Source organism: Drosophila mauritiana, chromosome 2R, assembly GCF_004382145.1.
Source record: "Drosophila mauritiana strain mau12 chromosome 2R, ASM438214v1, whole genome shotgun sequence".
Lineage (NCBI taxonomy): Eukaryota > Metazoa > Arthropoda > Insecta > Diptera > Drosophilidae > Drosophila > Drosophila mauritiana.
In genome coordinates, this window is record NC_046668.1 from 4,651,809 (window position 1) to 4,676,749 (window position 24,941).

At 47.1% G+C, this 24,941-nt stretch overlaps 1 protein-coding gene across 1 annotated transcript in view; it reads left to right on the forward strand.

Moving 5' to 3' along the window:
* LOC117136297 (mucin-12) overlaps positions 1 to 23,733 on the forward strand; it is a 29,981-nt gene extending 6,248 nt beyond the window's left edge. Inside the window, exons 2-4 of the mRNA XM_033297141.1 lie at positions 1,894 to 1,957; positions 13,311 to 13,787; positions 17,225 to 23,733. Of these exons, the coding sequence (XP_033153032.1) occupies positions 13,483 to 13,787; positions 17,225 to 23,336 (6,417 nt within the window). The 5' untranslated portion in view covers positions 1,894 to 1,957; positions 13,311 to 13,482 and the 3' untranslated portion in view covers positions 23,337 to 23,733. The remainder of the gene's footprint in view (positions 1 to 1,893; positions 1,958 to 13,310; positions 13,788 to 17,224) is intronic.
* Positions 23,734 to 24,941: the final 1,208 nt, after the last annotated feature.

The following is a 24,941-nucleotide window of genomic DNA, read 5'->3' on the forward strand; positions in this document are numbered from 1 at the left end:
ATCAACACATCCAAGCAGATCGGCCGTTTCGCACATGCAATCATAGATTTTTACAGTCGCGCCGGGATTTATGGGCTTGCATCTTCTGCTCGGGAGCGCCAAGAATGCAGCTCGAATCGGGCACAAATTGAATCGCTGGGAAAGAGACAAGCGGCCAGCAGAAACATCAGAAGCATCAGCGGCGGGCGAAAGGCGCATAATACACCATAATGACAAAATTACTATATTTAGTATGCTAAAAATCGGTCAAAGTGTCAGTGGGTTGTCCGCAGCCGCCTTCATTAGCGGCGCAGAGAGCAGCGAGTGACGGTTTTGCTTTTACTTTGCCAAACGCCTGCGCTACCGAACATGATGCTGCAATTTTTGGCATTAACTTCTTTTCACCTGGGCGATGAGTCTGCGCCCGGGCTCTCCAGATCCCAAGTCTGGCTCTCGCCGGCGGCCCCGAAAGTGTGTCTATCTACACTCGTACGTAGGTACATTTGTATAGGCAGCTACCGTCTTGGTGCGTGACCATAGTACGCAACTTCCTCCCCTTTCTACCGCCGAAGGCCCGCGCGATGAGCTCTTCTTTCTAGCCCGACAACTTTCATTTTTGCCGCTGTAGAATATCAAGTCACAATGGCCACAATAAAAAGCGTATCGAACGCATCAATAGGTTATTGGCATTTTTGTGTGCGGTGCTCGGTTGTCTTTTGGAGGCTCTTTGTTTGCTCCCCCATTCATCAGGCAACTCGATTGGATGGGCTCCTCCGTCTTCAAGGGGTTTTGTCGTTGGCCCTTGTTTGTAGTGCATGTACATATATATTTAACGCGCCTCGAGAGAGTGTGCACTCGAGGCTCTAAGTGCGCCAATTAGCAACAAGTGCGGCCGGTCCACCTGTATCCCACCTGTGGTCCACCTGTCTCCCAAGAATCCAAATCCACAAATCTTCGAGAGGAAATCGAGAACAACCCATTCACGCCACCTCTGCGGACAAAAGCAGAACGAGACACGGATACAGAATAAGCTTCGCAGCAGCAGCAGAAGCAGATACATATACAGATGCAGATACAGATACAGATACTGGCTCGGAGAGTAGATCGGCGATTGGAGATGAATTTCGGTAACGTTATAAAAATTGAAAGCCACGCATTCAGGTGACCCACATTCACAACTGTCCAGCATTGCTTGGCTTGGTTGCTGCGGTTGTTGTTTTGGCTTATTCTCGGTGGTTCTTAGTGGACTCTCTTGGCCAATGACAAGTTCTGTTGTACGAGTTGTTGGCAAGCATTTTGGCCTTTTGGAAAGCAAAAGGGAGAGCGGACAAACAACGTCTGCCCTTCTCTCGATTTTGGCTTGAATCAATCTTTTTGCCAGCACTCCATATCGTGAAACTTCTGATCACTTGTTTCGTGCGTTGTTTTCGTTGTGGCCTATACTCTTCGGGAATTCATAATGCCATACTTTACGCTTTAATTTTAGTCAGATTTGCGGGTAAATTTCTTATTACCGTCAGTGGTTTATTATATATGTATAAATATACATGTGAGCGTGATCAGCGTTTTTTGCAAGCATTTATTTAGATTTAAAAAAAAAGAAAAAATAATTCCAAAGTCACCTTCTTTGTGGAATACTTTTGTCTGGTTTTCAATTGGCATTGTCCCGCATTAATTGTCAAATTTTCGAAGACACCTCCGACAATACTTTTCACAACTTTTCGAACTCGCATTTTAAGTTTTGGAAAGTAAGCAATTAAAAAATAATTGCCTTGCAAAGCCGTAAACTCCGCATGGCACGTGCACATCCAATTAAACTATTAATAGACAATTATTTTCAGCAGTCACACACTGATTTACTTAGAAATATTCAGACTATTAATTATAAATGTTTCTGTATCTGCTTATTTGCAGGGGACTTTGATTGCTGCATGAAATTCATATGCAGACCTTGTTGCTGCCGAATTAAAAACAGTAGGTGAGTAACTCTAAGGACGATAACAAAATCTTGTCATTGTAGATTTGTTTGTGTCCTGGAATATTATTTATCAGGCTCTGGGATGAAACGTTCATCATGGAGGGATAAAATTAAGTCTTTACCACTTCATGTTTTTTTTTACAAGTTCAATGAAAAAGCGTTTTTGAAAGTGTGAGGGGTTTACCTCAGGTTTGCAAATGACATGCGACGTTTATATTTCATCATAAAAGAATTTTTAAGTTTTTAAACATTTAATTAAATTAATATCAGTAATAAAAGCATTGAATTTACACAAATAAAGCATGTTTGTGATCATTCTTTTGTTTAATATCAACATTTTTAAAGCACGTTTCTTTTTATCAATTCATTTTAAATTGAATGGATCACGTTTTTATAGTACAGAGCACATAAACAAAAAGTGCGTAAGTACCAATAAGTATTTCAATTTAATTATTCGAATATTTTTTCCTTTCTCTTAAGGTATATTTTTTATATACCTTTTACCCTGGGCTTTCAAATAGTCACTGAAACAATTTAGGCATATGAAGGAAAATAAAGTTCCTTCACTTTCAAATCCTAAATCATCATATATCATATATATGGCATCAGTTTAGCTTCTTAATAATTGCGATTTAGCTATGACTGTGATATTTTGTCACCGTAATACTTCGTAGGACAAGAATAAATCTTCGCAGATTTCAAAAACTTCATCGTCTATATCTACGAGATCTACTTAAAGTCGATGTCGACCTCAAAGAAATTTAGGAACTTAACTTATAAGGGTATCATAACCTAACCAATACACTGAAAATAATGTACTACTACTGCGATTTAAGAAATGGTTGCTTTGCTAATAATCATTTCGGGTTTGATTATAGTATGGTTGAGCAAAGATGACATAAGATTTAATAATTTTCCGTTCTTCATTCAAATATTGAATAAGAATCATTTGATTGCAACCCAAAATACTTGTTTTCACAATTCCAGTTTTCTATCGGTGTATCAATACTCAGCTGCAATTGAAATATGGAGCACCAAGTGCTGATATGCAGGTTTGGCATTCGGAAAGGCAGTTTATTGCTAATTTCAGTTGGCAAAAGCTTGGGCATTTTATTAAAAAGCAACGACATCAACATTGCCAACAAAATTATTTCGAATGTCAGCGACAAAAACAGCGGGCTGCCAGCTTACACTCACATCAAATGCAAATAGACGAAGTGGTGGTGCACACAAGCACCCACCCAACCACCCCCACCCGTCCAAACAAATAGCATTCGATACAGCAGTAACAACAATCATCGGGCGAGCTGCCAAATGAAACGTTAGGGAAAATCAAACAATTTCGCTCATTGAGCTTTTAAGCCGCTAAGGCCGATGTGTAGGGCGGGGGTCGACGAGCACATGTCATTTTTCAGATACTTTGATGTGCGACAGCCAAAATAAACAGAATTTGGGCCGCCATAGCTCTGCATATTCTGGCCATTTCCACGGACCGACCTGCACTCCGTACAATCCAGTGCCTGTTGGTATACATATAAATACCGCCAGTCGCTGCCCATCAATTCGATTGAGCCGCCGGAATTCGCAGGGCTTTTTAAATACAATATCGGACCGGACGTGGCCGAAATGCTCTTTCATTCGTCTGGAAGAACAAAGAGACTGAAAAATGGCAGACGAGGCCAAATAAGAAAATACTTAACTTCAATCGCACTTTAAACATTTAAAACTTAACTTGCAAAAGGGGGTCAAAGCAGCATTGACTTTTCGCACTAAAAGTCCATCTAAAAGTCCTTCCTCTGCTGCGATAAAATATTCGCATCCATTTTATCAGCCAATATTGCATTTTATCATCGAATTGCAAAAAGTTCAGCGCGAATAATAAAAGTAAATAGTTTCCGGCGCTCCGCTGCAATTTGTTGTTTTTTTTTTTGGGCAAAACTAATTCAACAATTCGACGGACTCTCGGAATTTGCGGTGAGTCCTTCCGATGAAAGGTTCCTGCTGCCGATTGAAAATATTGAGCGCATTGATGGACAATATGTGGGTTCAACAAAGAACAAAAGCCGCCCGGAATTGGTTAGGAACCAGCGCAACCGAGCTAATGAAGCTATTAGAGCTGGCCTCGCTGTTGACCAGCACGTCACCTCGAATCCACTCTGCGAACCCGAACCCGAACCCGGACCCGAACCCGGACCCGAACCCGGACCGATCCTGAACCAAAACCAGAACCAGAACCCCGTGGCCCTTTTATTGGGCACGGGAAATGACCATTTTGCACAGCCAACTACGGCAGAACAAACATTTTTTACTTGATTTGGTCGAGAGCAACCAGCCAGCCAGCCAGCCATCCAGCCAGCCGGCCAGAAATAACAAAAGCTGAAAGTGAGTGGAACTGTGGGTGGAAAGCGGTCGCAAAGTTTATGCCAGTTGGTTGATTTCTGTAGCATTTCCGTTTTGTTTCATTTTAATTCTCGAACTGCTCTTTGACCATTTTTGATGGTAAGCACACAAGCACAAACAGAACATACACATACAAACGCCCACAAACACACACACACACACACACACGCGCGCAGGCGGAAGAGGAAGGGAGATGAGATGGGAATATAAAATGAAATAAAATGTTTGACTGCTGCGGAAGTGCGCCATAAGTTTATTTCTTGTGCGCCATTTTGCTTACATATTTTTCGATTGTGCAGCACGCTTTCGGGCGCTGGCCATGTCGATTGCCTAGTTTCGTTGTGTTGGTGTGGGTATTGGTGTTGGTGTGTGCGGCTTATTGGTCTTTATGCCCCATAATGTAACGGAAATTGTCCAAGTTTTTAAAGGCACAAATGTTTAATTCGAGCGCCCCTCCACCCGCTCTAAATGCCCACTTCACCGCCTTCTCGCAGTAACCTTAGCAGCTGCTGGCCGCCATTAATATTTGCCAACTATTTGCATAAATTAATGTGCGCACACAAAATGTTGCCAAAATATGGCTCTCTGCTCCACGCCTTCCTCCGGCACTTACGGTACGGACCAGCCCTTGATGGGATAGTCTGCAGTGGGCGTGGCATGTGGGTCTGCTCAGCTCCGCTCCTGGATGCGAGCGAGTTTTAATGGCGATTTAAACCGCCTTTGTTTGAAAGCCAGCTGAAAGCATGCGCCAAACTTTCGCATATGAATGCGAAATGAAATTGCAGTTCGGCCGCCGGCGCGTGTATCTCGTGCGAAAGTTTGTCCATCCCGACATAAATTGGGATGGACCCTTAAAGCTGTGCACTAGCATTGGGGAGCAAGTATCTGTCAGATACCTTCCCCGTCTCCCCTGTGGAGCCTCCGCAACTAAACAGCTGCAGCTGCTTGTTGACCCTGCCCCAAATTCATAACATGTGGAACGGTGGGGGTGGGGGGTTAGTTCTTGGGGAGCCCATAAATATTCAAATTGCTTAATCAGCTTCCACTAAGCAGCATTTAATTAGAATTTCTGCCAGTCCGACTGAAAGACTCTAATGGAAGCTAACCATCTTAGACAGCTCCGCAGTCTGATGCGCTCTAACTCTGTGCCCAAAGTAGATGCGTGGTGCAAGCTGGTTGGTGCCGCTGGCGAGGGGCGAGGGGCTGGTAATTGAGTTTTTAGTAGCTGTTAGCGGTCCCACACCACCTCTTCGCACCACTTAATGGCAAAGATGCGCAGCTACACGCAGCAATCCCCAGCGCGGCGCATTGTTGTGCAAATTAACTATGTACCTGCCCACGAACGCAACCACATGCACATTAGGGCGTTCCAAACTGTGAGCTTGTACTTTGACCTGTTCCCAGTAGCATTTGCGATGGAATTTCTCTCGCAACATCTATATATTATCTTTCGACTAATCAATCGCTTGGCAACCATGGCAGACCGGAAATTCGTTTGATTAATGTCGCAACTTGCTGCAAGCTTGCCACTTAAAACAGTGAGAGTATAGTGTTCTCAGATATTTTAGCATTTTGGACCGCCCTAATGCAGCATCGCAGAGCAAAGGCCCGAAACGAGCGCTGGTGCCCGAAATGGAAGTTAAAGTTCCTTGGCACAGGCAGCGGAAACCAAATCAAATTTGCACGAAAAACCAAAGGTAAACTTTGAACGCTGCTGGCGGACAGTTTTCCTCACCCCTCCCACTCCTACGCCCACTCGCAGAGCCACGCCCACGCCCAAACGCATACGCACATGCTGGGACGAGCACACATACGCAAATTCGCACGTCGCTTATTTGGTAATTTGCGTGAGTGCGAAATGCGTTGCGTGTTTGCCTAACATGCAGTCCGTCCATATGACTGCGCCGGGTGAACTCTCTGCAGCAAAGTTCATAAACTTGTACACACCTGAGCCCACAAAGATATGCACGTGCTGGCAGGAGGGCCTGCGATAGGGCCCTAATTGAGTTAGCCAGGGATTTCGGGCGGAAGTATTTAAGCCCTGTGCGGTCAGAACGCCAGTTTCGGCAACTTCCTGTCGCTGGCACAATAAATTCGCATAGCAAATGGGCCAGCGTTTAACTGTGTCAACAGCAGTCAGCCCGACTCGCATCTCAAGGAGAGTAAACAAGCCCGACTTGACGAGCCCGGTCAGAGCGGAGCACCTGCTGCTACTCCGGCCAGCATAAAATGTTAAACAGCAGGCTAATGTCTAAAGGGTGCACGGGCGGAGCGGCCCAAATGCACCACAGCCGACGGGGAGGTGGTGGGCTGCATGGCGCGGCTGCATATATTCCTGCGGCTCCTGCTGCTGTTGACGCTGTCATTGTGGCGGAGACGGGGTGGCGGGGGAACAACGGAAATTATGCAAAATAGGTAAAGCTGCTTTGGCGAAACTGAACCTCAACTGCAGGCACTAAATTATGTGCTTTGGAGCAAAGCGGTGCGATGAAAGGCGACGCCTCTGGAGGTCCGCAAGGATACTTTAAGGTCGCAGTCCGTTTAAGAAGTCCTCTCCATTTCCAAATCTCTGCCAATGCTTGACTGACTAATCTAAATCGAGTGCTTTGGGAAGCCAGAGGGCACAGAGAAGCTGTTATCTGTCGAAGCCAGCGGAAGGGAGTGCATTCTAATGAACGACAAGCTTACCGAGCCGGAAAAACTTTAGATACTCGATGAATTCAATATATTCTTCATAAATTCGGCTCCCTCTGCTTGTAATTACAAACCAGCAAGGTCAATAATTCATCGAACGGATACAAGGCGAATGCAGTAAAGGGTATCTGCTCAGCCGGACCAAGCTATCAGTCCTGATATCGCTGCCTTAGTGTGAGCCATGCACACGACTATACCACAAATCTTCATAACTGTCCACACATTTAGCGTCCTTGGTAGCCTTCCTCTGGCCACCACCTCGCTTATCTGGCCCAAAGTAAAGTGAGACAAAAAAGTTCCCCTGGGTAACTACACAGTTTCCCCGCCTCCATCTGCGACTGAAACAGGAGCGAAGGCATGGCGGCGGTAGTTGTGACAGCACATGGAATCTTATCTGAGGCCCACGCGTTCAACGGCTATTGCAGAACCCAGTTCCAGGACCCAGCTCCGACTTGGCCAGCAGATCCACATGAAATATGTTCTCATGTTTATATTCCCGTAGTTAGCGCCTTTGGCCGGAAGGTCCTCCGCATTTGGATTTGGCTCCACAGCTTCACAGCTCCACAGATAGCCCATACCAACCTGCGCTCCTCTGTGCAGGCACACGGAGTGAGTGAGTGTGTATCCTTCCGAGGATGGCTACCCTTCCCTTCGGATTCCCGTTCCGATGGCAACTGCTACCCGATGCCCAGCTGACAGACTTGGGCCTAGCGTAGCATACTTTCTCCTTTGCCGTGGTCGTCGGTGAGTTTAAAATGCAGTTAAATAATAGATTTAACTCATCTTGGGCTTGGGCACATCGTAATGTAATTCAGGCAACTAGATAATGAAAAGCCCTTGCCTAGGGTTAATTAACATGACTAATGCACTGGAAATAGCTGACACACTGCGGGCACTAATCAGTCCTGGGCCTTCGCACTAGCGGCCAAGTTGGGCTTGAAAGCTCGGCAATTAAGCCGTGCTGATAAAACAGGACAAGTGATTGTGCGAGTCATAACTCAAAAGCACACGGATACGGCCAACATGAGGGTGACGCCCGTGTGCTCCATCGTCATTCAGAGGATGACGCAGCGGGCGGCAGAAAAAAGCCAATGAACGAGTGTTGGGATAAGCTCAAAGGGGAAACTCTCGGTGCAAACTTGCTCATGGGAGCTTAACCCATTCACATACCCAAAGCAAGCTATCCGAGAGACCAGTGGAGTGCGATGGAGGCCACCAACACTGACCAGAAGAAACTCAGTTGGGCATGAAAGGATATGACGCCATTTGTACGGAGCAGAGTAAAAGGATTTTGTGCACCTTTCAAGGTCCTTTTTTACAGTTTGTTGACTATAAAGTCCGGGAATGAATGAATGAATGCTTGAATGCCTGATGATTGAATGTGCCAAGGTTGCGGGGCGGTCAGTGGAAGAGGGGCGGCTGTGAACCCCTCTTGGGGTTCATGTTCATACTAATCAGCCACAGCCAGGCGCAGGCAAACCCAATGATCCCTGGGCTCCGCCCCAGCTCCCACCAGCTCCCACCAGCTCCTACCAGCTTGTTTTTGATTATAAATTGAAAATTTGCTGTTGTGCGAAATTTGTGCGAAATCAAAGTGTTTGCGGGGAGATTCGTTTCCTTTCGGACAACGGGTTTCTGGGACCCAGGCATTTCCATGTGTCACAGCCCCGACGGAGTGGCCAAGCGCAAAGGGTTGCTCATGTGGAATACAATGGTGTGGGCCAAAAAGGACACGCTAGTTGGCAACAGAATTACCAAGCTATCCCATCCGAACATTCGCATACGGGTCACACGTTTAAACGGAGAGTAATTATGACAGCGGACCAAACTCGGCGCAGCTTTAAGGCGTAAATTATTGTTCGCGACAGCAGTGTAAGTGCGCTACAATAAATATATTACAAATGTGATAATGGCAGGCGATTGCATAATGGATTAAGCACGGCCTGGTGTTGATTCCCCTGTCGTTTGTTTGCGGCCTCGCCGCCGCTCTCATTTAAGCCTTTATCAATTCCAATCCGAATAAATATGCGACCGCGAGCGCTGCAGGAAGCAAAGCTGCATCGCTGTTTGCCGTTCTACTTAATTTGAAGCGATTTATTCGCAGTTTAAAGCTTTAACGTTATTATTTAAAGCGCGGATGTGCCCGGTTGTCGTTAGCTGGAGCTCACTGTGGCCGGCCCCAAGACGTACGCCTAGGCGAGTGCAATGCGCGGCGGGCACGCGCCATTTGATAAATTGCGGCAATCAGAACCCCGCCTGTCGCTTAATGCGTGGCTGAAAGTTGAGCGCTGTTGCAACATCAGGTTGCACTTACAAATCACGTGTACGTCGAGCGAAGGCCTGAAAAGGTCCTTCTAATTAATGCCATGAGCGGCGTACTCCTAACGGCGGCCGTCAGGCCACGGACCCACGTGTCCTAATCCCGCTCACGCCTTAGCACCATAACTTTGGCACTTGGCGCAGCTGACCGACAGAGCAGCGCCACCGGACAACCGGTCAGCTGGACACCCCGGCAGCAGGAACCGAAACGTGTCCGGACTGGGATCGAATCGGGACAGAGCCATTCAATAGACTGGAGCTCCGACGATGACAATGGGCGGGCGGTTGAAGCCCGATGAGCGACACGTGCGAAGTGGGATAATGCGAGGCAAGGCGGTTGTTGTTGAGCCGCAGAAACTTGAAAAACTATAAAGCCAAGAGGAGCTTCGGGTGGGTGCTGGTGCAGGGATTTATTTATAGTGAAGTGGCGTGCCAGTGACAGACAGATTCTACCTTAGTCTTTGTCCGGAGTCTTGGCAGCATTAATATAAGTCCACCTACGTCCTCTCAAAATTCGATCCGCGCAAACAATAACAGTCAGAGCGAAGAATAGACTCTAAGATAAGGGGTATGACAGCTGAAAAGTTTCATAGCCAAATGAAGATTGGCATAGCGAGATATGTACGTGATGGGAATGGAATGCCGAGCATAATATCGAGCTCCTGCGGCGTGTGAAATCTTTTCCAAAACAATATATGTCATGCACATGCCAAAGCAGAACCTGTGCGGATGTGGCACTGGCAGTCAGTAAATGGCCAATGAATCGACTGTGCACTGCTCGGTGGCAGTGGCAGTGGCACTGGGGGCGGAAAATAAAATGCACATTAGCCGGCCAGAGGCGCTCAACTGCCAGCAGCTGTACTGCAGGAAACACAGCAGCAGTCGGTAGCATGAGCCATTTCAACACAGTGTCACCATGACCTCAGGCGAGCCATACATATTGGCAAAATGCTCCAAAGAAACTTAAATTTGTGGAATAATTTGCGTTTAGAACAATCCCTCTTCACTCATGTCAACGATAATTGTGTTAAAGCTGAACAATTAGCTCAGAAAATCGCAGCAATAGTGCCCACTGTGGGGCAGGAGGAAGGAAATGGTTTCGTCGACCAGGACCCAAGAACAATAGCCCGTCGTGTGCCGGTGATTTTGGCTCTCTCCGCGAAAGAAAAGCGCAAATCGAAATAAATAAATAAAATCAGATGTAGCTACTGGCCACGAGAAGGAAAGTTTTAAAGCTGGGCGAACGGCAGGGTCAGCGACTGAAATTACATCTTATGAGCGTCGGGGGGCCACGCTCGGGGACTCGGGAGCGTATACGTAACGTAACGGAAACGGAAACAGAGCGATAAAGTTCTGTTAGCGTAGTTGTTGTAGTTGGTGAACACCAACCCTCAGCAGTACCCGCGATGTTGTAAAAGTGTGAAAGTACGGAAAGTGCGAGCTCTGGAGGAACCTGGAGCAACCGGCCAGGGGCTTGCTTAAGACAAAGGCCAAGCGCCGCCAGTCGAAAGCGGCGTGTAAATGTCGGCCAACACTTGGCTGCGTTTCCTGGAACGGAAAAAACGATGAAACAGAAATCGGACTCAACAGATTGCTGATACTCCGGGTAGGGCCATTCGTCCGTGAGTGGCGATTGCGCTCGGCTTGGTCCAAATTATGCAATTCCAAGACGACTATGACCTTGACTAATCGCTGGAAAAGAAATGCGATTTTCCTAAATTTCCTCGCCGCAAGAGACCACTGATTGCTCGACAGTCCGGCTGTGTGTACAGGGACAGTAAATGCAATAAGAAACCAGCGGCTAACAAGCAAAAAACAAACCGAAACAAGAAAACTTTCGCCTTGGTTGAAAATCTTAATTTTCGACAAACCCACGGAACGTGACACATTTTCGATGATCGCTTCGGAAGTTTCGCAAACTCCTCTCAACTTTATACAACACTACCACACACTCGTGTCTGGTCCTGGTGTGATTACCTCGCCGCTTGTCCTCTTTATTTGTGGTTGATTCAGGTATTCAGGTATTTAGGTATTTCGGTAATATGCGAACACTGGTAACTAAACATTGTTGGCTTGTCATTTTAATGCCATACTCGTAATTTCTTGCTTGAAACAGGGAGATGTTATTGAAAACATGTCTGCCAGCCAAATGCCCCAAAGTGTCATGTGGCTAAATACACCTTTTGCCGTTTGATTTATTGCCAGTCTCCCTCCACATACTATTTGCATATGTTACACCTTTTCAGGTGCCCTGTTTGCTCTGGCCCCAATACATGGAAATTTTGGAGTGATTTGTTTAAACAAACGTCCAATACGTGCGGTGCGGTCTCATTTCCTCTCGTTTCGATCCGTTTGCTTGTCTCTACAGCTGTCAGGTTCAATCTTGGCCACCTCCAGGATGGGGTCCTGAACAGGCGCACTTCTTCAGCTTTTAATGCTTGTGTGCGGCGCTCTCTTTGTGTTTGTCGACCACTTGTCATGTCACTCGCCATCATTGTCGACCCAGGCAATGGCCGTCCGACCAATCTGTTCTGGCTCCTCACCTCAGTTAACTTCTCGGAGGAAGCTCCTTCCAAAGGGTGAGCCACTCTGCGGAGTGGCATTTCATTTACATTTCAATGTCACCCGCTTTCGGCACTGACAGTCGTTACTTTCCGTTACAAATCAATTGCCAACTTATGGCCGTGACGAGCCTTTCGTCGCAAATCTCGGTGGACCGTGAGCCCCTGTGACACCAGACCCGCACTATTCTGAAATATTTTACGCCCGATTTATGTTAATTTGCCTGTACTCCGCCCGCTGTTCTCCGGCCGTAAAACGAACGGAGAAAATCAAAAATAGCACTAAAAGTGCCAATGCCGTCAGCAACCAGTCAACGAGCATACTTTTATGGGCAGGCCTCGGTATTTATACCCGATTTTTTCCACATTGGCCAGGAATTGTTTGGCTATCTGCTGTATATGACTTGGTTTCATCGCCCGTTTCGGTGCGTATACGTGATGTGGCAAAACTTGTCGGGCTCACAAGGACAAGGGTCGTGGGGGATGCCATGTGCCATGTGCCGTGTGCCAGTGTGTGCGTGTAGTGAGGGTGGCGGAATACGTTTCTGTTAGCTAACATTTTGACAGCAGGGGCTTTAAGTTGTCGGCGCATTCTTCGGCTCTGCTGCCGCTGTTGGCCATTGTGCTTATTAACATATTGCCTGTTTGTTGTTTCCCTCGTGTCGCGCCATTGTCAATTCATTTGTGTTATCACACACACGCGTACAGAAGAGGCTTAGTGCCGCAGCGCAGAGCAGGAAAACTGTCAAAATGGCTGCCAAGTATTGGCACAGATTTTTGAAGCTGATAGCAAGTGACAGACAAGAGCAAAGAAGCAAAAGCGGTTGCTGTATGAAAATAAAGTAATTTCCCCCTGTGCCTACAGGCGGATTGATCTTCTAGGTCTTCCCTGCCCCATTAACAGCCGCTCTTAGATATTGCGAATCTCTAATTTCCGTCAGGTATATTCCGCATTCCGTATTCCGCAATGCAGCCGGCCATTTTCGGGAGGCAGTGCCTCATACTGCCACGCCTAAGCCCAAATTGCCAGGCACTTAGGCCACGGCACTGAAAGCATGCTTTACTGCAAAGACGCCGCCTTCAATGGCATTACTTCACCCACTCGCCTCATGTGGCTGCTCGTTATTATTAGCATAATTACAGGCGCATTAGCGTGCCGGGTTTCAGGTGCTTGGCAATTTGCCTGCTGCCAGGACGCCTGATTATGATAGGGCCTAAAAGCGGGACGCATCCACAATGCACCTCCTGCAGTGCCGCTTAAGCGCTTAAAGCTGGGCAGTTTCTTTAAGGGTAGCGCGTTTTATGCAAATTTTCCACGGCATTCTTTACGCTCGCCTTCATTAACATTTCATTAATTAGTTTTTTATTCCACTTTGCAGCTTTTTCTTGATGTTTATGCAGCGTCCTTCGACACCAAGCGCCAATCGGATTCAGTGAGCCAAAGGTCCTGACCTCTCGAAAGCAGAAGGAAGAGGAAAGCCATTTTAAGATTAGAACGAGGCTGAAACACAAACAAACGCCCGCTCCGCGCAGGGACTTCACCACTCCACAATGCGTCTGCCGCGCACTTTTCCAGCGCTTTGGCTCTGGGCCGTGCTACCCTTGGCCACCCCCGGCATTCTGGGCTATCCAAACACCCAGCCACAGCCGGCACTGGTCACCTATGTGACCACCTCGTCGTCGTCCAGTCAGCGGAGCCACTCCGCCAGTCCGCACCTGCAGCCCGCATTCGTCTACGACTCACCCCTTCCGGAAGAGGAAGGAGGTTCCAAGCATTCCCTGGCCACATCCACATCCGCATCCGATGTCCGGCACGAGAAGACGACCGAGTCGTCAAAGAAAGTCATAGGTTCCAGGTGAGTACACACACGAGTTTTGCACTGGGACTTACGCTCATCAGAATTAAGGAATCAACACTGAACTTCTTGCCACTGCGAGTATCACTGAAAATAACTTCGTTCAAATGTCCGACTCGCCTAGTATAAATAGTAAATATAGTATCGAAATTAGATTAGTTTTCCGAAAAATAAGCGAGAGAAATAAGCTTAAATATTATCAGATTGAGCTGGATTATATTGTTTTTAATCTCCAATCCTATTATTTTCTGTGCAGAAGGGTGCGCTATCTTTCCACTTCTATTTTTTCTTGCCCTTTGTTTGCTGTTTCTATCGGTGTTGCTGTTGCTAAGAAAAATCTTTTGTTTGCACAGCTTTTTGCAATTTTTGCCACTAATTGAAATAGAATTTCTGCTTTGTTGTAGCTGCCGTTCCGATTGAAGAGCGTGGATTGGTCAGGCTGGGCCCTCGCCTTAGTATTTTTAATTAATTTGCTCTCAGGCCGCAAAGCGTGCTGGAGCGGGCGGAAAGCATAGCATACTTTGTGGCACGCGTTCGGAATCCCATCGAGTTGGCGTCGGTTCGAAGGTAGAAGGTGGTGTAGCCAGGCAAGGTGGGCCACAGTCGAGGGCCAGACAACGCTGTCCAAATGAAGTGCTCATTAACTTTAAATCAATGCTAATCAATTGGGCTTATGTGGGCGCGATGTTATTGAAGTGGACCCCCAAACGGCTTAGCATTAATCAATAGATATGGAATAAGCACAGGACAAAGGTAAACCGAATTTATTGGCACACTTTTTGTTTTTTGTGGCAGCCCTTCGTTTTCTCAACTGGCCCAAAGACGTTCATATTAACGGGTTAGGGTTTTTATACTGATTCCACTGTTTACATTCTGCGTCAGCTGTTCGCCCTCCTTTTTTCCCGCCCACCGTTGGTAATAACTGCGAGCTGTTGCCTGTGATGGTGATAACGATGATAATGACTTTGATGACTCGCAGCTCCGTGCTGGCAACTAGCAAAATCAGTCAGGCGCAACTGCAATACTCGTATTTACATGTATTTTTGATTGTGCAATGCCCTCTGGATTCCAATTTAAACCATCCCGTGCGCTTGACAATTTTTGGTCTTGTGCCACAAAACGTCACTTGGCCGGCAATGCTTACCTAAAAATTAAATTGGAAATAAGTCAATAAATCATTTATATTTGCCCCAAAGGCCAGATCGGACTAAGCTGCAAATCGTTGGGATGCAGAGGAAAATTCACTTAAATGCTACCGAATATTTTCGTCGTAATCCCATTGCAACACATTTCTGCACTTAATATTCGCATGAACGGATTTGCCTCCACAGCGCTGATGATTTTGACGAGGCATCATACCCGGCTTATGGCATATGGCATATGGCATATGGCATATGCTTGCATGTGTGTGTGTCCCTACATACATACATATATAGTGTGTGTGTTGCAGCTGCATATGACTAAGCACGCTTCGACTCACGTGCTTAAATGTTAATGATGTGCTCATGCCACAAGCGGAATTACTTGCATACTCATATCATACAGACGCACTCACAGACGCAACATAACATATGTAAAGCGCGGTGTGTGCCGAGATATTTCCATTAAGCGCTGCACAAATGCAGATAGGGATACAGATGCAGTTGCGTCAGTCGGAGGAGGATGGCTGGCTGACTGCGTGACTTTCTCCAACTATTGCATAGTTTTCAATTTCCATTAAAATGCCAGCGTTGCGCCGCCAAGTATGCAACGCGACAAGGATAAGCGATAACGATACATCCTCTAAAACAGCTTTATACACAGAATCTCCCGCTCACCTAGGTACAATGTGCAGCAGCGCTAAGTTGATGATAGACGGCTAGGAAAAAGAATGAATATCCACGAAATCGAATGTTGAAATAAGACGCAATCCCCAGTTCTAGCATATTTCTTTCGCAATCTTTGTTTTAGCTGAAGCAGTGCCAATATTTTAGTAGATATTGCAGCAAGCGGAGCAGCCTCATTTATTTTGCTCATGAAAAGCTTGGTGTCATTATCAATATCCACCCGTCCCTGATTTGCATCAATTGTTTAAGATGGGATTTGAATATTTTTGTGTCAGAATTATGGGCAAGTAGACGTGGGCGTTTATTTATAGGTGTAGCATGCAAAACAGCTACAATAGGAAGATGATCTGACGAGAGTTCCTAAAGACTTTGTATATCTCGCCTGCCAACACCATGTCCACTGGTTATGCCAACTGCCTGCATAAGGCTCTAGCTCGAAGAAAGCGGACACAAATAGATAGCTTTCTGGATAAATTGGGTACTGACGTGGATACAAACCTCTGCACTCACTGTGGAGATTCAAAACTTATCCCACTCCAACATCGGCAATCAAAAGTCCGTCCGGTGGCTTGTGTCGCAGTGGCTCGTAAAAGCTGTTTTTGTGTTCGCTAATAACCTTTGTTGTTAGGTTGAAGAGTATTTGGAATCGCCCTTTCAAATTAGCCTACCTGCTATTTCTGTAACACTGGATCTTCTGGACAATAGAAATATTAGACTGCTACCAGATCAAGCATTACAGATCCTTGTTGCAATATTCGACAGTATACTTTCCGAAACCTCGGAAATCGGCGAGCACAATAATGATCCGTAAACCCGAAAAACCCCCGACGGACGACCCTTACAGGTCTACTCCCTTCCCTGGGAAAAATGATGGAAAGGGTGATCCTTAACGGGCTGCCTACTTGCCAGGATGTTAGCAATGCGATCCCGAAATTCCATTTTGGTTTCCACTTGCATCCCTGAGTAGTAAACTTTGTCCTAGAGGCTATGGAAAAGAAAGAGTATGCAGTAGCAGCCCTTTTATACATACAACATGCTGGATTTGTAATACTGAAAAACACAAAGCGAAAACGTTATTTTCACCTGGAAGATCGCACATTCCACGTCTCTGCGGAAGGGTTTAAATCGTCAACTAATCCAATTGCAGCTGAAGTTCCCCAAGAAAGCGTCCTACGCCCAATGGGAGAACGATCAACCACCACGAAGTCTATAAATACCTTGGTTACCTCGATAGGAAGCGTACCTTCGCCACATTAAAAATATTCTGGAGGCGTTCCTGAACAAGATAGCTAGATTGTGAAGGTTTACAAGTCCATATTGGGCCTCATTACGACACTGCTGCAAAAAGTCACTACTATAATTAAAAAAACTAAAATTAGGACTAGGATTATAAAGGAATCTATAATTTACAATCATAATATATTCTCTCCATAGTATTATTAGGATAGAACTTCTGCTAGTCTTAAAGAACAAGCACGCAATAAAAACTGGTATACTTTAAGCAGATCAAAGTTAGTTGGCGCATAGGGAACAATGTGTTAATTAATAAAACATTCCCAAAAAAAATAAAAAAATCGACTACAATATTTTCAAAATCTCTTGTCTTTTCAGTGCAAACCCTTCAGTGTCCGTGATTCTCGACGGAAATGAGCCGCAATTTACAGATGCCCTTGGACACAAAGTTCCCAAGCCACAGCCATCACTGCAAGTGGCTAGTCCGATCGATCTCCTTAACCCAGACCGCTACGAATTCTATACGTTCGACGAGCACGGCGAGCTAGTCAAGCGGTTGATGACCATGCAGGAGATTCAGAGTATCGTTGCTAACGGCGACGGCGAGGGACCATCGATAATCCATCCGGCTCCGCTAGCTGAGAGCCATCCCGATAAGAATGTCCAAGACATAGTGAACAGTGTGCAAAATGTCTTGAATAAGGAGATGGCCTCCAGCTCAGCAAAGAATAGCTCCGGGGAACTGCTTCTTCCTCTGTTGGACACGCCCGACGTCTCCTCGTCTTGGTCCCTAATTTTGCCCGCCATTTTTGGCAACACTGGTGGAGATATTTTCCCTCAGCAGCGTCCACAGCAAATTGTGATGACGCCCGAATCGGAACTCCTGGAAACGTCCAATAAGACGCCGACAGGAACAACGATGGCCACAAAGAAACCAAAGCCCGCGAAGCGTAAGCCTGGGACAAAGCGTAAGACGACTGCAACTCCCAGCACTACCGCTGTAACTCCGCAGGTGGTGCAGGAGGAGCTAGACCCAATGGAGTCCGTGTACACGGGCATGCAGCAATACCAGCAGGTCGCCGCGAATATGCCACAATTTGAGCTCGTGCACATGCAGCCCATCTACCAGAAGCAACCGAGCAGCACATCGGAGCGACCGGAAACAACCACACGAAGGGTATTTTACAACAACCAAGAGATAATTCACACGCCCACCTCCTCGAGCAGCGCCCCCTCTACCACAGAAGTTGTGCTCACCCACCAGCTGGCCAAGAAGCCGGCTAGTGTGCAGCGCAAGCCGAACCAGCCACATCGAGTGAAAAAGCCTAACGGCGATGGTACAACTCAAACTACATCTCAGGCCGGAAAGCAGAAGATCAAAAGAAAGACAACTACCACGTCAACGACTACGACGACAACTACCACTCCGGCTCCGGAGCCCGAGACACAGCCACCCACTCAGGAGGAGCCTGTTCCAGCAACAACGGAAAGTACGACAACAACGACACAAGCACCCGCCTCGACCACACCCAAAAAGAAGAAACGAAAACCCACCAGAACACCCGGTACAGGATCTTCCGGTGGCAGCTCCAAGCCTTCCAAGCCAAAGCGCAAGCCAACGTCTAAGCCCAGGCCACCGGTCCAGGAAGTTAGTGGATCGCAGATTGTGGGAACGCAAAAGCCTTCCAGACCGCAGAGACCACACAAAAAGCCCTTACCAACAAGTATCCCATCTATCACTTCAACAACGCCAGCGCCAGAAGTAACCACTACAACGACCACTTCCAAACCAGTGATCACAAGCCCTGAGCCCGAAACTACAGAGCCACCGGCAGAGAGTACGGTTAGCACCACCTCCGAACCAGAGCCTACACCAACGAGTTCAACACAGGCTTCTACTACAACATCAACTGAAGCATATACAACAACATCCACCGAGGCGCCCACAACAACAGTCACTACTTCTACTACAACAAGCACTGCTAAGACCACGGCAATACCACCAGCATTACACCATCAGAAACTGCACAACAAACCTGCAAACCGTCCACAGTCCCAGCAACACAACCATGGATTCGGTCGTCCAGTTCATTACACCACAACTGAGTCTAGTAAGATTGTTGGGGAGCCGCAAACCGAGACCTATGGCATAGTTAATGCCATTCATTCCTTGACCACCACATACAAACCGTTTTATCCGCTACCAAGCTACGACGACGACGCCGTCCAAAATGTGTCCACTTTACTGACTCCTCCACCAGTGCAACATAAGCCTCTGAAAAAGACGCCGCTTCCCTCGCTGTCGCAACTGCAGCAGCAATTGCACCTTGGCTCAGCATCGCCAGCTCCACAGCTCTCGCCCGATCAGATTCTCTCCATGGATCAAATAGTGCAGTCACTTACCCAGGACTTGTCGACGTCGGACAAGGGTGACGAGGGTTCTGGTGCAAGTCCGGTGAAATACGACAGTGCAGAGTCCAAGCTCGAGATAGAGGCACTAGCCAACAAGAAGAAAGTAGCAGTCGTATCTTCAACAACAACTTCAACAACCACGACTTCAAGTTCTCCTGTTACAACAATCGCCACCAAGCCCACCAAATTATCGACCAGCCACAAGCCGCTTACTTCCCACTACGGCGGCAGTACTTTGGCCACGATGCTCTCAGAGGAAGATGAGGATATCACCGAATTCACAGAATCTTCAGTGGTGCAGCAGCAACCAGCAGACACCACCATCAGCAGCCTAGAGAATGAAAACGAGGACCAAACACCCGTAGTTGTGATCACCGCTAGACCACAATACTTTACAGTAACAAAGGTGCCGCAACCACTGCAGCACATAAAGAATGATCACAGACAGGAGGAGGAGGAGACCACCGAGTTGCCCGGACTGACACAGTTTCTAGTTACAACACAGATGTCACAAGTGGATGAAGTCGACGAAAGCACCGATAAGTCTGTTGTAGAGTCAGATCACGACAACGTATCAGAAGCTAGCCAATCATACCCCACCGACCTAGAAGTGAAGGAGGAGGTGGCTGCAGCGATTGCCACCACAGAACAGACCACTAGACTTCCAGTCTCGGAGACCAGCACAGTCGCTGAAATGGACAGTACCGAAGTAACTCCCCTGATCGCCGACCTCGTTCAGCAACTCAACATGGAAATGCTCAAGCCCACGGACCAAATATCAATGGCCAATTTCCAGACCCAGGCGGCCACTGTGGCCTCAACGTTAGTTGACGGCAGCAATACTCTTGTCTCAGACGTTCCTTTAAACTCGAACGAAACAAAGGATGAGCTGGAATTCCTTATATCCGATGTTATCCAGCAAATAACCCAAGGCGATCAAAACAAGCTCCCGCCAAACGCCCAACCAGCCGACGATTCCAATCGCCTGACCAGTTTCGCCCAACTGAATACCTCCTTCTTGCTCCAGCCAAACATAGAAAAAACGGATGTAAACCCAATAGAGCAGACACACGGTACAACAACCGCGGGTCCGTTCAAGAAGGAATCCTCATATCCGGAAGCTTTGCCTGAAAGTCCAACGCACTTGGAGACAAGCACCCACCGTATACCGATTTTATCCCTGTCCCAGATTTATGCGCAGCAACAGCAAGACGAAGATGAGGAGCAGCAAGTTTTTGCCAATGAACGAATAGAGGTTCAACCAACTTTGGAGACCGTTGGGCAGGAAACCGTTGCAACGACAGAGGAGACATACACAGAAGCCCCTTCCGTGGAAACCACCGATGCGGACAGTGTTGAGTACACCACACCCACCGAGCCGCAACCACAAGATCCCACCCAGCAGACCACTTCTAGCGAGGAGGGTTCCGGCAGCGAAGAAACAACGACTACCTATAGCACCATCCCTGAAAGCAACACGAACCGTGAAAATGAAGAGGAACTACCGCAGCTCTTTAAAAATGATACCATGGAGCAGAAGCTGACGCCGAACATTGATATCCAAGAAAAGGAGACAGAGCCCGAGCCTTCGACGTCGGAAGAGCCTGGGTCAACAACGCAGCTGCCCGTGGTAGAAGAAATAACACTACCAACTAATATTTACCAAGATGCCCAGGAAGAAGAGCAATCATCAACAACGGAAAAGCATGTGTACCTAGAGCCACAGCCGCAAGAAGCCCAAATTGTGGCGGAGGTCACTGACACCAACGCCGCGCAACTGCAGCCTGAGTATCAGTATCCACCCAGCGGAGAACGGGAGGAGGATAAATCACCGGTCACTCAAATTCCCGGTGATATGTCCTTGGCATCTTCAGATTCCGACATGTCGCTAAGCTCCGAGCAGGTCACTGAGAAAATCGAGTTGAGCACAGTGAAATCGCAACAACTAAATGACGAGTCAATGGAAGAAATTTCCGACGAGCTTACAGCTACCATTTCGGAAGAACAGGATGCTGAAAGTGCGGAGCCAGTCACAAGTGCCCAGGAAATACAGCCAGACAATGAGGATCCCTACGTAAAGCTAGGCGAAACGACAGCGACTGTAGTAAGGCCTCTGAACCCCAGTTCCGAAGGGGTCGGCGAGGATAAGAGCGCAACTGAATCAGACGAGGATAACTACAAGGTGAAATTGCCCTTCACTAACTACGGAAATCCACCAGTAGATCAAGCGGATGAAGAAGACGAGGATGATCAAGCAGCTTACCACATACATCCCATGCTGGCTAGCAGCACAACTGTAACGACGAGCACTACTAAAAAGACCATTACGGAAGCCCCAGCTAGGTCAACAACTACCACTAGTGTCCCTCCACCAACAACAAAGCGACTAAGCACTTTAAAGCCAGTTTCCTACTACGTTCAACCCTCGCTTCTGGGGGGATACAACCAACTGGATATGCAGCCGCCAAAGGTGCTGCCTTACAATGCGAATAAGGCAGACCCGGTCCAACTACAAGTTCCGATCCATAGTCAATCGATGCTCAACCAGCAGCGGCCCTCCCAACGGCCACCTTTGCTAATCAATCTGATGGCCAGCTCCACGCAATCAACTCGGCCACCCGTAAAGCTAGACCCAAGTCCCGAGTCCTCTCAGGGGCTGGAGGCCTCCACCGCGATGATGGATGAGGATCTGCAATCCTTCGCCCGCCTCTGCAACGAGCTGGCCTTCAGCTACTGGCGAGCTATAACCTCGGAGAAGATCAGCTCCGCCAGAAGTTTGGTCATATCCCCGTTTGCCCTCACGTCCATGCTTTCTATGGTCTTTCTGGGGGCGCGCGGTAGCACTTCTGGCGAGATGAACGAGATCCTGAAATTGGACGACATGGTCACCTTCAATCCGCATCTCATCTTCAAGAACATAACCAACTCAGTGGAACAAGCTACGGACAGCGATATAGCGACTGCTGCTTTTGTCCGCGAAATATTCAGCGATAGGGCGAACGGAAAAATTCTACCCTTCTTTAAGGAGAAGACCCAGCAGCTTTACGCCGGACATGTTGAGGAGGTTAACTTCCACGTGGTTAACGACATCGTGAGACGTCGAACCAACCTTCTGGTAAAACGCCACACGATGGGGAAGGTTCTTGAGTATCTACGTACAAATAGCGTTTGGGTAAACGGCCCATTGGCCACCATCTCGGCCAATCTTTTCCAGACAGACTGCTCGCATGGCTCCACCACAGATCGTGATGGAGAGATGTTCTTCCAAGTGCATCCTACAGTTCGCCAGCGCCGGCTCGTGCCTATTCCAGCTGTGTTGTACCGTTCCGGCTTCTTGGCGGGGTATGAACCCAGCCTGGACGCCACCGTCGTTTCCTTCGGTCGAGTTGAGAACACTGTTAGTACAGTCTATGTAATGCCTGGGCACCAGAGCTCCATTTCTCCGATGGACAACCTCGACCGACTGGAGCGCAGTCTAGTGGAGACGGCCTTCAGCGACAAGCAGGCCTGGCATAGGTTGCTCACGTCCCTTATGGATCGCCCAGGAATGGAGGTGCAACTGCCGCGCTTTTCACACCGCTCTTTCGTTAACGCCTCTCTGGGTCTGCAAAAGATGGGGCTGCGCGGTCTCTTCAAGTCTGACTTTGCCGACCTGCGAGGTCTAACTGGCGCCGGAAATCGCGACATCTTCCTGTCCGACATGATACAGATCAACACGTTCAGCACCTGCGGCGAGGAGAAGATCTCGGAACACCACCACGTGGAAATGTACCCCGCGCCCCCACTGCGCAAGCGAAACAAGGACGTAGATGCCACGGATGACGACGCCTTTGATTCTTCGGAGAGGGTCGTGGACTTCGGCTCGTTGGTGCAGGAATCTGCACTGGGACGGGGCTTCTACGATGACCTTCTGGACCCGAAATACTTGGAACTGCCGTTGCCACTCCGTCCACGGCAGGCTCGTGTCCCTGACGCTCCTCGACTGCGCTTCGACAAGCCTTTCTTGTACTTTGTGCGCCACAACCCAACGGGTATGATTCTATTCATGGGGCGCTTTAACCCCCGACTGCTGCCGTGAAGCTAAAAGACTCACAAGCAAGTGTGGGTCGTTTTCTTGTTAAACCTTGGAATGTGACTTAGTGAATTTATACCGTACGCATAATGATAATTTTATCTGTAATGAACCCTGCTTGCTGTGCCTTAATCCCGCGTCCCGAATTCTATGGATTGGTCCGATACGAGATTGATGTGCAGCAAGCGATTGCATTTGCCAAAATGAAATCAAATATTTTAAATACTTAAATGCAGTTTGCGTAAATATATCTTCAATTTTTCTGGCTTGCATTTAATGTGCGGCATACAACGCAGATGCGGCGTGGTATATGAACTGCACTCTTATTTCCCTTATTGTTCGCTGAAAAAATTGCCGGATTGGCAAACAAATGTTGAACAAATACGTAGGCGGCGATTGCCAACGCAATCGAAAATTAAATGCAAATGCAATCATGGAATGCGTCAATGTTTTGGCAACTGAACAAATGTAATTTAGTAAAATAAACTTTACAAATGCGCAAACTAAAAGTTATGTATGCTATTATGTAAGCTTAAATAAAAACTCTTAATAAAAAATATAAACACATATTACCTAAAAGCAAACCCACCCTTACTCACATATTAACGGATAGCCAAGTACCTTGCGAGAAAGTTTCTCTAACCAGTCGACCTTACCTGTGAACTTGCATCACAAAAATTGGGGGCTTTGTAGCCGAGAGCCACGACTATCAGATACCCGTTACCTAGCTAGTGGAATAGCGAACGCATATCGAAAGTAATTGGGAAAATCAGAAATAAAATGAAAAAATTGCAAATATTTCATAAGTGAGGGAGCTTAAAGAGGCGTGCTCAAAATGGTTTTGGTAACCTTTAGATCCACAAGACAATAATAGCCCTAAAAAATCATATTTTTATACCCTTTGCTCGTAAAAGGGTATACTAGATTAGTTGAAAAGTATATAACAAGCAGAAGTTTGCCATGTTTTGGATATTCTATCATAATTTTGTTAGTCTAAATTTCTTTCGATTCACCTAAAAACTTTTTGCCACGCCCACTCTAACGGCATAAAAACGCCCAAAACTGCCAAGCCAACATTTCTCAAAAATAGTTGGATATTTTTTTTAATATTATTAGTCGTTTTACCAAAAAACTTTTTTCCACGCTCTAAAAACGTCATTTTTCTCATCCTATTCCTCAATACCTATCGATATCCCAGAATGAAATTTCGCGTTTGCTTTCGCACCAGCTGAGTAACGGGTATCTGATAGTCGAGGAACTCGACTGTAGCATTCTCTCTTGCTTAAAAGTGGGGTCGTGGCAGTGCGCATTTGGAAATGCTGTTTTCTAAGATTGAGGCGTTCATACGGACAAAGCGACTCGGCCAGTGATTCGGATCAAGAATATGTATACTATATATACTTTTCAAGAGTAGCGGATATAAAAATTGGGACTTTAATGCTCAGGTTTTCGTCCGGTGTTTTGGGAGCACTTATTGACCGGCTGCTTGCTGGCCAGAGTTTGTCAGCCAACTGCATAATTAATAGACCTTGCAAACAAGAGGATGCAATTTAGTGCCTTCTGATTGATTTACCTGTACCACCGGCAACAGGTTTCTATTAGCAGCACTTA